At 40.2% G+C, this 13,524-nt stretch overlaps 1 protein-coding gene across 4 annotated transcripts in view; it reads left to right on the forward strand.

The window, feature by feature from the left end:
- The window catches only part of ARHGAP26 (Rho GTPase activating protein 26), a 528,529-nt gene that overhangs the window by 284,815 nt on the left and 230,190 nt on the right, over positions 1-13,524 (forward strand). For all 4 annotated transcript variants that reach the window (XR_011971925.1, XM_072630633.1, XM_072630631.1 and 1 more), the window contains exon 12: positions 1,957-1,993. Coding sequence is in view for 3 of the 4 variants with exons in the window: in XM_072630633.1 (XP_072486734.1) it covers positions 1,957-1,993 (37 nt within the window). In the remaining variant the exon portion in view is untranslated. The remainder of the gene's footprint in view (positions 1-1,956; positions 1,994-13,524) is intronic.

Here is a 13,524-nt window from a genome sequence, read left to right on the forward strand (position 1 = left end):
GATTCTCTAACCTCATAGGGGAAATTCAGAGACGTATTATATTCTATTTTCCCAGAGCAAATAACTCGTTTTCTTCTCTTGATAGTAAACGGACAGGTCTTGTGTTGATTGGTACAGAAACAATTTATGACTCTTGGCCAGCAATCTTCATTTGTTGAATCTTTAGATTTGTCACTGCTGGGGATGATGGCAACAGAGGGGAGAATGTCTAGAGGGAGAATATCCCCTTTGGAACTCTTGACAACCGTAGCAGTCTATTTCTCTGCTTCTCCATTATCTTAGCTCAGCCATTCACTTCCCAATCCTGGCTTGCACGCTTTGTTAGCTCCATTTCAGAACTAATTTTCTTTGGCTCATTTACCTAAACTGGACATAGATTAATGGCCTCACCATTGAAGACCCAAGCACATGTCTCTCCAGGAGTTTTCAGCTCACTGACCAAGCTTCTTTTGCATCTGGAATGCTGGTATATTTCAAGATGGAAGTCATGGCACAAGAAGTCTCAGAGAGAGAGTAGCTCACTTCCTAATTAAATCATACCCTAAACCCTGCATTTTTTTTAATGCCTTGTAACAGCTAGATAACAATGGCACTTAGTAGCTCAGGAATGAAGTTTTCTTATTGAGGAAAAAAAACCCAGTCTAACAGATAGATACATTGCCTGGAGGAGGCAGGGGAAAAAATCTAAAGACTGTTCTCTTCTTCAATAAATTTTTGAAGATTAGTGAGACTTGATAACCATGGTTTCCTTTCTCATAGCCCTGAGATGAGAAATATGCCATCATCAATTTCATTCCTTGCATTACTGATGGAAATGAGCATTTCTCTTCCTGACTCAATAGGATGGCAATGGAAATTCCCAGAAATCTTAAGCAGTTGATTTTTCTGCAGGTCAGCCTTTTTTCCAGGGAGCCTATAATAGAAATTTAGGTACAGATATGGAGTTCTAGATATAAGTATATGTTTAACGGCATAATTTCTATATTTTATAATATGTCTATATTACATATAACGTGTATATGTATATGCACATATATTTCTATGGAACTTTACAGTTTGCCAAAAACATTTGCATTTTCAGTCTTTGAAAATCTCACCCACCTGCCCCCTCATTTACCATATGAGTTTTGGACAGTTTAGCTGTTATCTCCAATTTTCAGATGAGAAAACAATCAGGATCATAGGGCTGATAAATGACAGAGTTGGGACCAGAACACAGTTCCCTCTGCTGAATTTTTGCTCTCTCTACTACACCATGCTCATGGCCTACTTTCTTGGGTTCCCTGAGAAAGTAATTTTGACTTGGAGAACCGAGATGGGCAGCTTCGTCCCATTCTGGTAAAGAGGCCACCGGGGCTCCAATAAAACTCCTAGTACTGCCCAAACAGAATTAAAATATAATTGGAAAATGTTTAATAAAATAAATAGAAATATAGTCCAACATAGAAGATGTTAATTTGTGGTTTTCTGTGGCTAGCAGGGAACCATTCTATTTGAGAATCATTGTTCTAATGTCTATAATTGATTTTATTTATTTAGATGCTTAACTTGAAATCTGTTTTGGAGACCATATAAATAAGACTATATAGTAAATTAACGGTAGAATCAGGACCTAAAACCATACAGAGAGTCTTACTGGTATAGTAAGGATTCTTAACTTCTAATCTGTAAACCTTTCTCTTCCGTTATGTATCCTTCCTTGTTTTGGACAGAATTTTGTAAAGCCCTCCTTTTAAAAGTTCCCTGTAGTATTCCAGGGACATACTCATGAAAAATTGTCATGTATATTATCTACATTGAAATTCATATTAAGTATGGTAGAGAATTGCCTCCAAAGTAATGGAGCTGAGGAGTGGAAAGTAGACTGTAAGGGGTTGATATTACATCTTTGTCCATTGAATGCAAGCTAGTTGTTTATCATATCAAAATAGTTAAGATTTCACTTCTCTTTTCTAGGTCTACAACTCAAACAAAGACATTCAGAGTGAAGGAAGTAAGTATAGCATGTTTGGAAGTTTTTTGTGGCTTGGGATTGGGGTGACGATTGCTACAGTGCTTGCTACTCCCAGTATGGGCACCAGGAGGGGCAGTGAGCATGCCCAATTTTGCACTGACACATTTTCCTCTCCTCTTTTCCTGCTAGCAATAGAAGCAGTAGGAAACATACTAAAAGGGTCCACTTGCCACTTAACATCTCTTAATCCTCTAATCCCTAGCTCCCCAGGAGACCTAGCCCATGTCTGAAGTTCAAACTCACTGCTTCTTCTGCATGACCTTACTCACAAGATCAGGAGAATAAATAATGACCCACTTAGTTGCATAATCATTCTCCTCCCCCTTTTTTTTTTAAAGTGTGGAGAAGGAAGTCTGGAGATAGAGAATTGTGCTATAACGTATTTATATGAATCTTGAAAGTTCCTTCAGACTAGTCCATAATCTCCTTACGTTTCTTCTATCCCCTGGCTAAACAAAATTTCAAAGGACACTAAACTCCATTTAAAGATAACAGGTTCAGTATAACCATACTGAAACTGGTCTGGGTTATGTGTCCAGGCTCCTAACTCTAAAGCAACTGTTCCAGATCTCACAGAGATAGGGCTTGAAGATATTGTTTTCATTTACATAAAAATTCCTTTTAGGTAGCAAAACTTCAAAGAAACATCCTTCCTCTCCTCATGAAAGAAAAAAACACCCAAACTTTCCCATCCGCCCCCCAAAACTCAAGCAAACCTGAATTGAAACCCTCCCCACCTTTTGGTTTAAAATACATCATTTCCATGACTTTAGCCTCTGTCTGGAATGCTAGCAGAGTAGTACTCTTTCCTACTGATAATTAGTGGAAAAGTTTTAGTTTGACAGCCCCTGTGTGGCACAGAGCTGCCTGCATTTTTACCCTCACAGAATGACAGGATGAATAAATAATTGTGTGAATAATACTGATCAGTAAACATGCTTCCTCGAAGCTTTTTAGGAGGCAGGTCAGGGATATGAATTATAATCCTAAAAATTGAGTAAATACCTCCAGATTTGGTTATATAATCTGTTCAAAAATTTCCTATGCACCTTTTCTTCCTCTCAAAGATCAGGACCATTTCTGCTAACTGCCAGTGATAATCTGCCAGAGGTATGGCTAAGCTATGAGTGGGGAGGGACCTTATTTCCCTCTCAGTACTGGTGGGGATGGAGATGGAATAGAAATATGCAGGCATAGTGTGGGGGTGGGGGAGAGAAGGTAAAATATTTGAGTAGATAAAGTAAGTCATTCATACAGACTGGAATACACTGATTCTGTAATAAATAAGGCATTGGAGAAAAATTGGAGTAGCTATGAATAGATGTCATTAACCAGAAAATCTGTGCCTATGATCTTCTGCCACCTCTCCTAAATCTGGAGAAAGTGCATTATAATAATAGCTACCAATCATATGGTACTTTAAGATTTGCAAAGCACTTTACATGTATTATCTCGCTTGAACCTCACAAGGATTCTATACAGGTAGAAACTCTATCAGGCCTATCCCCATGAGCATCTCATTTTCTAATATCATGTGCACTTTTCTCAAGTATCTGAGCCCTGCCACTGACTCGTGGGAATATGGGCAAATCATTTGTTTTGGTTTTCTGCTCTATAAAATGGCAACCATAATCCGTGTCCTCTCTGTCACATAGGAGTGCTCTGGCGAAAGGAATGTATTCATTCATTCCACTCAAAGCGCTATATAAGTTTGAGTTATTATCATTATTATTTCTCACTTAGGCTGTTTATCATCTCTTGCTTAGTTATACATCTTTTGTTGCATCAAGGGGTGGGGGAGATAAGGGAGGAGTATTTTTTTTAAATGTCCCATCCACTTCCAACAATTACATAAATGAAAATTATTTCCAGGATCTTAGACTTTTTATTATTAAATAACCTGCTTTAGGATGTGATCTACATACATTCTGGCTAAGTCAAAGAATCTTTCATCTTGTTTCTCATGGGTAGTTTCTCTCCTATTTACACCCACTCAACCTACTATAATCAGAACTCTCAGAGGTAAGATGTCTGTGACATTTACTGACTCTGCTTAGATTCTTGTTCGCTTTTTCCACTTCTGAAATTCCAAGAAAGGAAACAGCAGGGATCCGAGTCCACATGTTTTATTTCAAGATCTCTGTGGTTTTGTTGTTATTTTTCAGTGGTGCAGTCATATCTGATGCTTCATGACCTCATGGACCATACTGTCCATGGGGTTTGCTTCACAAGTATACTAGCATGGTTTGCCATTTCCTTCTCCAATGCATTAAGACAGACAGAGATTAAGTGACTTGCCCAGGGTCACACAGCTAGCAAGCGTTTGAGATTGGATTTGAACTAAGGTCCTAACTCTGGGCCCAGTGTTCTATTCACTGAGCCACCCTCGGTCTTTTGAGAAAAAGCACCTAGATGTAGATTCCCAAATGTTAACCTAAATTTACTGCTGTTCGTTGGGAGTTATCTCCCCAGGCATAAAGTCTATTGGGGTGGCAGAGGAAGAGAGTGAAAGGGTATCATGAATGGAGCCTATTGAGTGTTGAAGCAAGTACCAATAGGCTAATGCCACCATATAATTACATTGACAGTCTAAGGAGAGCATCTCTCCTACCCCTGCCCAAATCCCCAAAACCCAAAATAGTCCCCTACTCCTTTTGTCACTGCTGTCATCCTTTCACCAAGAAGTCTGTTGCCAAGAGGACCAGTTTATCCCAGGAGGAGTGAATGGAAAGCAAAGCTCTTTCACAGTGATCTGTCTTCTTCTTTTCCACTTCCTCTTCATTCTCCTTGATCCTGTCCTAATTCCTCTTCTAATCTCTATAAATTAAGTAAAGTCAACAAGCATTTGTTCAGCACCTACTATGTGCCAGGTATGTTGCTAATTGGTAGGGATGAAAAGAAAAGCAAACACAAACTTGGCAGTCAGGGAGCTCATAATCTAATGAGGGAGGTTGTAAGCAAGCCCCTGGAGGTCAGGTCACTCTGCCATCCTTTGTATCCGCAGTGCTTAATACAGCATTTGGTACGTAGTAAGCACTCAGTAAATACTTATTGACTGACTGGGACTGGGACACACACTCACAAACACACACACCCACTTATTAAAATGGATTAGAGAGAATTTCAGAGGATCGTGAGATTGGAATGACTTTTTACAGGAGAGAGGAAGAAAGTATGAGTTTTTTTCTCCTAAACCTGCATCGCAGGGGAAAAGAAAGACTTTGCCTTCTAGTCACCTGCCCGTTTGGTAGGTGCCATTATTTTTGGTATTTTTACTTCTGAGAAGCAAAGGCTGGACTTTGGTTAAGAATCTCTGCATTCACACTGTCTTATTTTGTTATCTTGCTGAAACATACATTGAAGCTTTGCCTTTCTCAGTTTTCCCAGATAGATACCTGTGTGAGGATTAGGCTGTTTGTTTGTTTAATTGTTCTTATTGGTTTGTTCTTGTTTTTAAAATAGTGGCTTGAAGAAAATAGAAAGGAGAGAAGGGTCAGGCCACCAGCCTGCTCTTTTCCTGGAAGACCATGTGAGGAACAGTCATAAGGCTATAAAAGTTTTCAGAGAGGATAGGATTAATTTAGAAGAATTAGGAAAGGACAGACTCTCATAGCCTGAGGTAGAGTTCCTTCTAAGTCTTAGATTTAATCAACGTAAATAAATGTCACAGATTTCTTACCCATTAAAATTTAGTCTGTTTACAGAAAAGAGCTTCACAAAGAGTTCCTCTCCTGTGGACTCTCCCACCTTGGGAATATATATCCCTTAGTACCAGCCTCACAGCTTTACTTTCTTCAGTGCAAGTATTAACTAGAATTCTGTAACTTAAGCTTGTTACAGTCCAAGAAACATGCCCAGATTGCCCCAGGACTACCACCTTACTCAGGGGCCAAGCTCAACCAGGTCCATCAGAAATACTTTGTAATGTTGCTTCACCTCTGTTTACTCTTGTTTACTCTTCCTTCATGTATCCCCTTTTCAGAGATAAAGGTTTAACTATTTTTCCTTCTGTAGGTATTATGTCTATAAGCTTCTATTAAAATACTTTTGGGAATGTGTCATTGTACCATGTGAAGGGTACTGACAGGAAAGCATATCATAGTAGATAAGGAACTTCTCTAGAAGACAGGAAGACCTGGTTCAAATCACTCTTCTGACTTACAGTATCTCTGGGACCTGGTTTGAATGTCCTTATGCAACTCTCTAAAAAAAAGGTTAAGTTGGAGAATACATGCCAGCCTTCATTGATAGAGGCATTTACATCTGTGGGAGTTTCCTGATACCAATGAAATCACAGGCCTAACCAAAAACCGACTACATACAAAATGGGGTATACAAGAAGAACCCACCACATTGGCCCTTATTAGTTTACAATCAACTTCTGATACAGACAATAAAGCTACAGTAGGAAGGTAGAAGAAATGGTGCTACTGATCAAGACATCTACATGCATATTGACATGCAAGGGGATGTAATTCAATTAGTTTGAATATGAGTCCAAGAATGATAATCATTCTCTAGGCAGGGTTGAATATATAGCAAGACTCTTCTCACTTAGCAGCTGAAAATGTAACTTCACCCATCTCTTCCATTTTTAATACCTCTTTTCTATGCACCAGTTTTCATCTTAGATAGAAATTCCAGCATAAGAATTTGTCATATTTGAAGAATTCTGAGTTCATTGGGCTTTTACCTTAGTAACTCTCCATTGAGGATGGAAAAACTGAGAAAGGAGAAGTGATTTGCTCTTATCTAGATGATGAAAGAACCAGAATTGGCAGTGTCATTTTCTTCGGTGGTCTCTGTCCTTACATAAGGGCCACAGGGCCACATACATTCAAAAGGACTGCTCTCAAAGATCATACAGATTCCCAGAATCTCGGGAGTTCAAAGGTAATCAATAGACCAATAATATTCTGACTCTCTGGACTTCCATACCATGCCTCAGCTGCTTTCTATTCATGTCCAAACTCAACATGTCTAAAACTGAATTCATTATCTTTTCACCCAAACCTTCCTTCTTCTCAACTTTCCTCTCACTTTCAAAGGCATCAGTCACCAAGGTTCACAACTGAGATGTAATCCTCAAATTCTCATTTTCTTATCCTTTTCTTATCCTTTTCCCCCTATAGCCAATCTCTTGTCAAGACCTATAACATCTCTAGCAAATGTCCCCTTCTCTGCTCTGATACTGCCACCAGCCTGATGCAGGCCCTCATCTTGTGCCTGGACTTTTGCAATTCTCCCAACCACAAGTCTCTGTTTCATATCAGAAGTGATTTGCCTAAAACGTACATCTAACCATGTCAAGTTGCCATCTCCTCCTAGATACACTTTTTTCCTTAATAACATCTCTTATGTATTACTCCTTTTCTACCACTACCCTGATGTGGGCCCTTATAACCTTATTCCTAGGCCTAGACCAAGGCAATAGCCTCTGTCTCAAGTCTCTCCCAACTTCAGTCCATCCTTCAGTCAGCTATCAAAGTGACCTTCCTAAAGGGCAGATCTGAACATCTCTTTCTCAGGTCAGTCAACTCCAGTCACTCATTATCATCCCTAGAAACGAGTATAAAAATCTTCTATTTAGCTTTTAAAGCCTTTCATAACCTTTTACCTTCCTACCTTTATAATCTTTTTACAATTCATTCCATACTGTCTACTGTATATGGTCAGTGACACTGATGTCCTTTTTGCTCAGAGACACTGCATTTCTCTAGGCATTCTCTTGAACTGTCTGGAAAGCTCTCACTTCTCATCTCTGTCTTCTGGATTCCCTGGCCTTCTTCAAGTCCCAGCTAAAGTCCCATTTGCAGGAAGCCTTTCCGTATTCCCCTCAACTCTAGTGCCTCCCCTCTATTGATTATTTCTAAATTATCCTGTATGTGGTTTTTGGGTTTTTTTGGTACATAGTTGCCTAAATGTTGTCCCCCATGAGGCTGAGTTCTTTGAGGACATGAGCTATTTTTGCCTTTCTCGGTATCCTCAGTGTCTAGCACAGTACCTGGCACATAGTAAGTGCTTAGCTATGTTTATTGACTGTCTGACTGAGTGATTAATTGGAAGATCCACCTGACCTTTCTTAATTGGTGAGGTCCTTCATTCCTCTAAAGGCTGTAACTCGGACTCTGGACCCCATGGGTAGCCATGTGGGTACATTCCCCACCTTTAACCCCTTTAGTATGTTTTCTTCTCCCATTAAAATATAAACTTGAGAGTAGAGACTGGCTTTCTTTTTGCTTATATTTCTATTCCTAGTATTTAGCAAAGTACCTGGCACATAGTAAGCACTTAATAAACGCTTATTGACTTGATTTACCTTGACAGAGCCAAAAATCCTCTCTGTAATATCCAGATAATTAGTCATGTAGTCTTTAATTAAAGTCTTTCAATAAGTGAACCCATTACTTCTGAAAACAACCCATTCCACTTTGGAGAAACTTTTATTGTAAAGAAGTGTGTCCTCATTTGGAACAGAGATCTGTCTCTGCCACTTTTAAACATTGGTCTGTATTCCGCTTTCTGATGTTAAGCCCAAGAAAACTAATCGCTTTTCAGTATGACGCCTATTCAGATACCTGGACACAGTTATCATTCGCCCCTTTTTTGCTCTGGGCTGAATTTCCCACTCGACTTCATGCAGCATAATTTCAAGTCCCTTCTCCATCCTACCTTTCACTAGGAGTTGCTGTTGTCAAAACCGTGTGCTGGTCATACCACATACTTTACGTCTATTTTCTTCCTACATCTTGCCTAAGAAAGTCTACTAGTACTGCTCTTTATACTTCCTTAATGAACTCTTAATTAGTGTGAAAAACAGTAGATTTACGATCAGAAGACCTGCTTCAGTGAACTACTCTTATGACCTTGGTTAAGTCAATTAACCTTTCTTGGCCTCAATTTCCTCATCTATCAAATGACAGGGGTAAAATGGAAGGCCACCAAGGTTGCGTCCAGCTCTAAATATTTATGAACTGATGGTACCAGTCAAAAAGCCTTTGCCCTGAGTTGGAAGAAAATTCAATCCTTTCTTCCCCCCTTTCCCTGGCTGCCAGTCACGTTTCTGTGTTTACTCTCTGGTGAGCAGGTTCAGAACCTTAACCTGGCCTGTAGCACTCCCACAAGGATTAGGTCAGAAAACAAAAGCAGCTTTGTGGAGTGTTTCTGTAATGCACACTCCTCCTTTCTAAGGTTGTAATTTAGGGCAGACTCCTCCGTGGCATCTTCCAAGGGCCATTTCCTTTATAGGAGAAGGGGTAGCTTGGTTCAGATGAGGAGGAACAGCATGATTCTCTAATATTTCATGATAGTTTGAACATTGTTCGACAGCAGTGTACCACTGCTCAAGGTGTTTAGTGTTAGTTTGCCCTGTTATAAATAAATTTTAAAAAAGATCCCTATTCTTAGAGATCTTTGGAAGAAAACATTTTTTAAGGCCTAAAGTACCTTCCAAAGGATTATTGGGAAACTAGACTGCCCTGTGAAAGTGGCAAAGAAGGGAAGAAAAGGACAAAGAAAGAAAAGAAGAAAAAAAACCCTAAATTCTATTTCTTTTCATTGAGTTCTTCATTAGGAGTTTCATCACAATTAGGATACCACTGATTTAAGAGGAAGAGGGGGAACACCACGGGTAACTAGGATCCCTTTGGGATCACAGCCATCTGTTTGCTGTCAGGTCCCCTCTGCTTCGTGAGTTATAAATAGAACATTTCCCCTTTTAAACCTGAGAAGGAGTGAAGGCATTAATAGGCTTTTGAGTCTGGCCTCCCATGCACCAAGCTCCTCTGGCTCTCAGGGCAGTCAGCTGAACATCCCTGCATCTCGAGCTTTCCATCCTTGCCTGCCAGGACTGACAGATAAAACGGCAGATGACTTACTCCTCCTGCATTATTTCCACCCCCTCATGCCCCTTTCTTTCTTTGCTTTTTTTTTTTTTCCTCCCTAAGAAAGACTTCTGTGACTGTTGCTTTCCTTAAGAGAACCATAGACAGGGTGAGCTGGGGTAACTAGCTCTCAGTGGTCACTAACTTTCTCAGCCTTGTTTTCTCTGTAGGAGTCATGTGTTCCACATAGCTGCCATTGGCCACAGTGATCTTGAAATATATGTAGTTGAGAGGTAACACCCTCACTGAAGAATAGTCAGTGCTATCTCACACCTCTGAAGGGGCAGAGATATTCAAGAGGGCTGAATTTTCTCAAGCATTCTCTTGCTTCTCTTTCCTATTTTGTGAGGCATCTGCTTAGGGGTAGTATATGATTTTCCTAGGTTATCATTATCCCCATTTTACAGGGAAGGAAACTAAGAGATTCTTTGAGATTACTTAGATCCCATTCCCTTATTTTATAGATAATGGAAGAGTGATTTGCCAAAGGTCACACAGCACAGTAAATAATAGAACAGGGATATGAACTCATGAATCCTGTCTCCGAAGCTTGTGTTCTTTCTCATTTTCCCTGTATTTTACTATTATTTATTATTTTCCTGACTTTTCTTGAGTATTTTAACTAAGAGCTTTCTTTTCCTAGCCAACCCATCATTCTAAGACCCCTTAAAGATCCACCAGCTAGAAATATGGGACATAAACAGTATAAGGCTTAGGCATTCCCAATCCCCTTCCTTCAGTGATGTGGCTAGAAATGCCTAGTTTTATAGCTGATTCCACTGCCAGCTGCCTCCTGGCATGTTTTACTCATTGAGGTGTAGTCTATACCCTAGCACCCCATGGTGAGTTTGGGCCAGTGACAGGAACTGAGGGCTTGCTGCTTCTTTGGCAGCTGAGCGTTGGTGCAAAGAGGGTGGGAGGGCAGATTTTTGCCAAAAACCGCCACCAAGTTAGACTTTCAATCAGGCTTGAGGCTAACTTTCTACTTGCAAGGGCACTAGGATGCTTCCTTCCCCTGGGACCTCTGAGATCTGGATTAAAATTTGGCCCATAAATCTTATGACTCATCTGAGGCTAGTTAGCCCCCAAGATTGTTGTATGAACCTTATTGGCCATGGCCAGGATCTCATTTTATAAAACTTGACTCCCATGTAAACAAGTGACCAGTTCCTTTAGAGCGACTGAACAACAAATAGCAAAAGATCTTGGCATAAAGTGGATTGAAAGAACACTAAGCATGCACCATTTTCAGAGAAATAGGAATGTTCTACTTTTGGTTGAAAAATCAATGCGGGCTGTCCAGGCCGCAAGGCACGAGGGAATTGAGGCCGCTGCACTGTAACTCATTCTCAAGATATTTGCCATCCTGTGTGAGACAAATGGTCCTGATTAGGCTGCTTGGAATTACTGTGTGTGCCCTGACACTTCTATTTCCTGGCTGCTTCTTATCTGGAAATTTAAGGTGGATTGGCTGATTGTGGAGGAGAGATACAAGATGAAAAATATTATGGAGAAAAATCCCTCCAAAATATGTCCATGCTGCCCAGTGTGCTTAAATTTTTCAGCATAAACTGCCTCTCTACCCTGCTAAAACCTAACAGTGATCCATATTACCTGATGGTGAGTGAGTGGCAGTATAGATTTTTTTAGTGCAGCATGGAACAAAAAATACTTTCAATTTTGACTTTGGGGTATGTCATGATTCTCCCACTTCATTAGATTTACTATCTTAATTATATTAAGCATCAGTTAATATTCAAGTTAGTTTATAGCCCCTGAATACACCCCCTGCTGCAAGTTAGGAGAGAGGGACCTGGATTGCTAGAGAGAAAATTAGAAGGAGCTGGCTTGAGGGAACTTAACTAGATTAAATATTATCTCTTGGTAATCCATGAGGGTGAATCATTTGCAAAGGGTTAATTGAATCAGTCAACAAGCATAAAGGATCTACTGTGTGCCAGGTACTAGGGCTATCCACTTGAGATACAAAGACAAAAAAGAAAATAACCCCCCCTCAGAAAACTACATTTTGGGGGGGGTGGAGGCAAGCAATATGTAAGTAAATGAAAAATAATATCTTTGCGGGGGAGGTACCAACAGCTGGGGAATCAAGGAAGGGTTCCTATAGGAAGCAACATCTAAATTAGGCTTGAGTGGGAGCATGGGATTCTGTAAAGGTAAAGAGAGAGTACCTTCTGGACATGGAGGTAAAGAGAGAGTACCTTCTGGACATGGAGGTAAAGAGAGGGTATCTTCTAGACATGGAGATTACGGAAAGTCATGTGTGAAGAATTGCAAATAGTCCAGTCTGCCTACAGTGCATGAAAAAGAATAATTGATAATAATCTTAGAAAGGTGAGTTGGAGCCAGATTATGAAGGGTTTTTGACTCCAAACAGAAGAGTCTGTTTGTACTCCCATAGTCCATATATATGTATAGCCTTGGACATGTGATCAAATCTGTGTTAAACGGGTTGAAGTGTAGGCTTGAGGACTAATTGGGTGGAGATAATGATCTGAACTACAAGTGGAGAAGACATGACAGATATGAGAGAAGAAGAATCCACAAAACTTAGCTACTGAATCATTAGAATAACAACCAGATGGGCAGCTAGGTGGTTCACTGTATTGAGCACTGGCTCTGGAGTCCGGAGGATCTGAATTCAAATCCATTCTCAGACACTTATTTAGCTGTGTGACCTTGGGCAAGTCATTTAACCCTTTTTGCTTCTCCAAAACAAAACCAAGTAATGGTTGGAGTATTGAAAGAGGTAAAATATATAAAGCACTTTGCAAACCTAATGCTGACTACTAGAATATATGCTCATTACAAGTAGGGATTGTTTAATTGTTTATACTTCTATCCGCAGCAGCTTGCATAGTGCCTGGCAAGTTGTATCTATTTAATAAGTACTTGTTGATTGATTCATGTGTAGAGTATGTAAGGATAAAGAATTGAGAATGATTCAGAGTTTGTGAATTTGAATGGAGAGGACCACAACACAAATAGAGCAGTTTTGGGGAAGGGAAGGGAAGATGATGAATTCTGTTTTGGACATGTTATGTTTGAAATGCTCACTGCCCATGCAGTTGGAAGCAGGCAGGTGGTCATTGAAGGTCTGAAAGCTCAGGAGAGAGACTTGGGCCAAATATATAGATCTGGGAGTTATGAATAGGGGATAAATCGGCCCATGAGAGCTGCCAGAATCATCTGGAAAGAGAATGTAGACAGAGAAGAGGGTCCAGGGCAGAACCTTGGAGTAGAGAGTGGGTCATGTATGATGAAACAGCAAAGGAAACTGAGATGTGGCCAAACAGGAGGAGAACCAAAGTAAAACAGTGTTACCAAAACCCAGAGAGAAGTCAGTCAGTGAACATTTATTAAGTGGCTACTGTGTGCCAGGCACTTTGTTAAATGCTGGGGATATGAAGAGAAGCAGGAGACAGTCCCTGATCTCAGGGAGCTCACAGTCTGATGGGGGAGACAGCCTGCAGATAAATGTGGATGAAGAAGACATATACAGAATGAACTGGAGGTGATTAACAGAAGGAAGACACTGGAATTAGGAGGAAGAGTGAAGGGCTTCCTGTAGAGGGTGGGATTTTAGCTCAGACTTGAAGGAAGATA

This window comes from Notamacropus eugenii, chromosome 1 (genome assembly GCF_028372415.1).
Source record: "Notamacropus eugenii isolate mMacEug1 chromosome 1, mMacEug1.pri_v2, whole genome shotgun sequence".
NCBI classification, from domain to species: Eukaryota; Metazoa; Chordata; class Mammalia; order Diprotodontia; family Macropodidae; genus Notamacropus; species Notamacropus eugenii.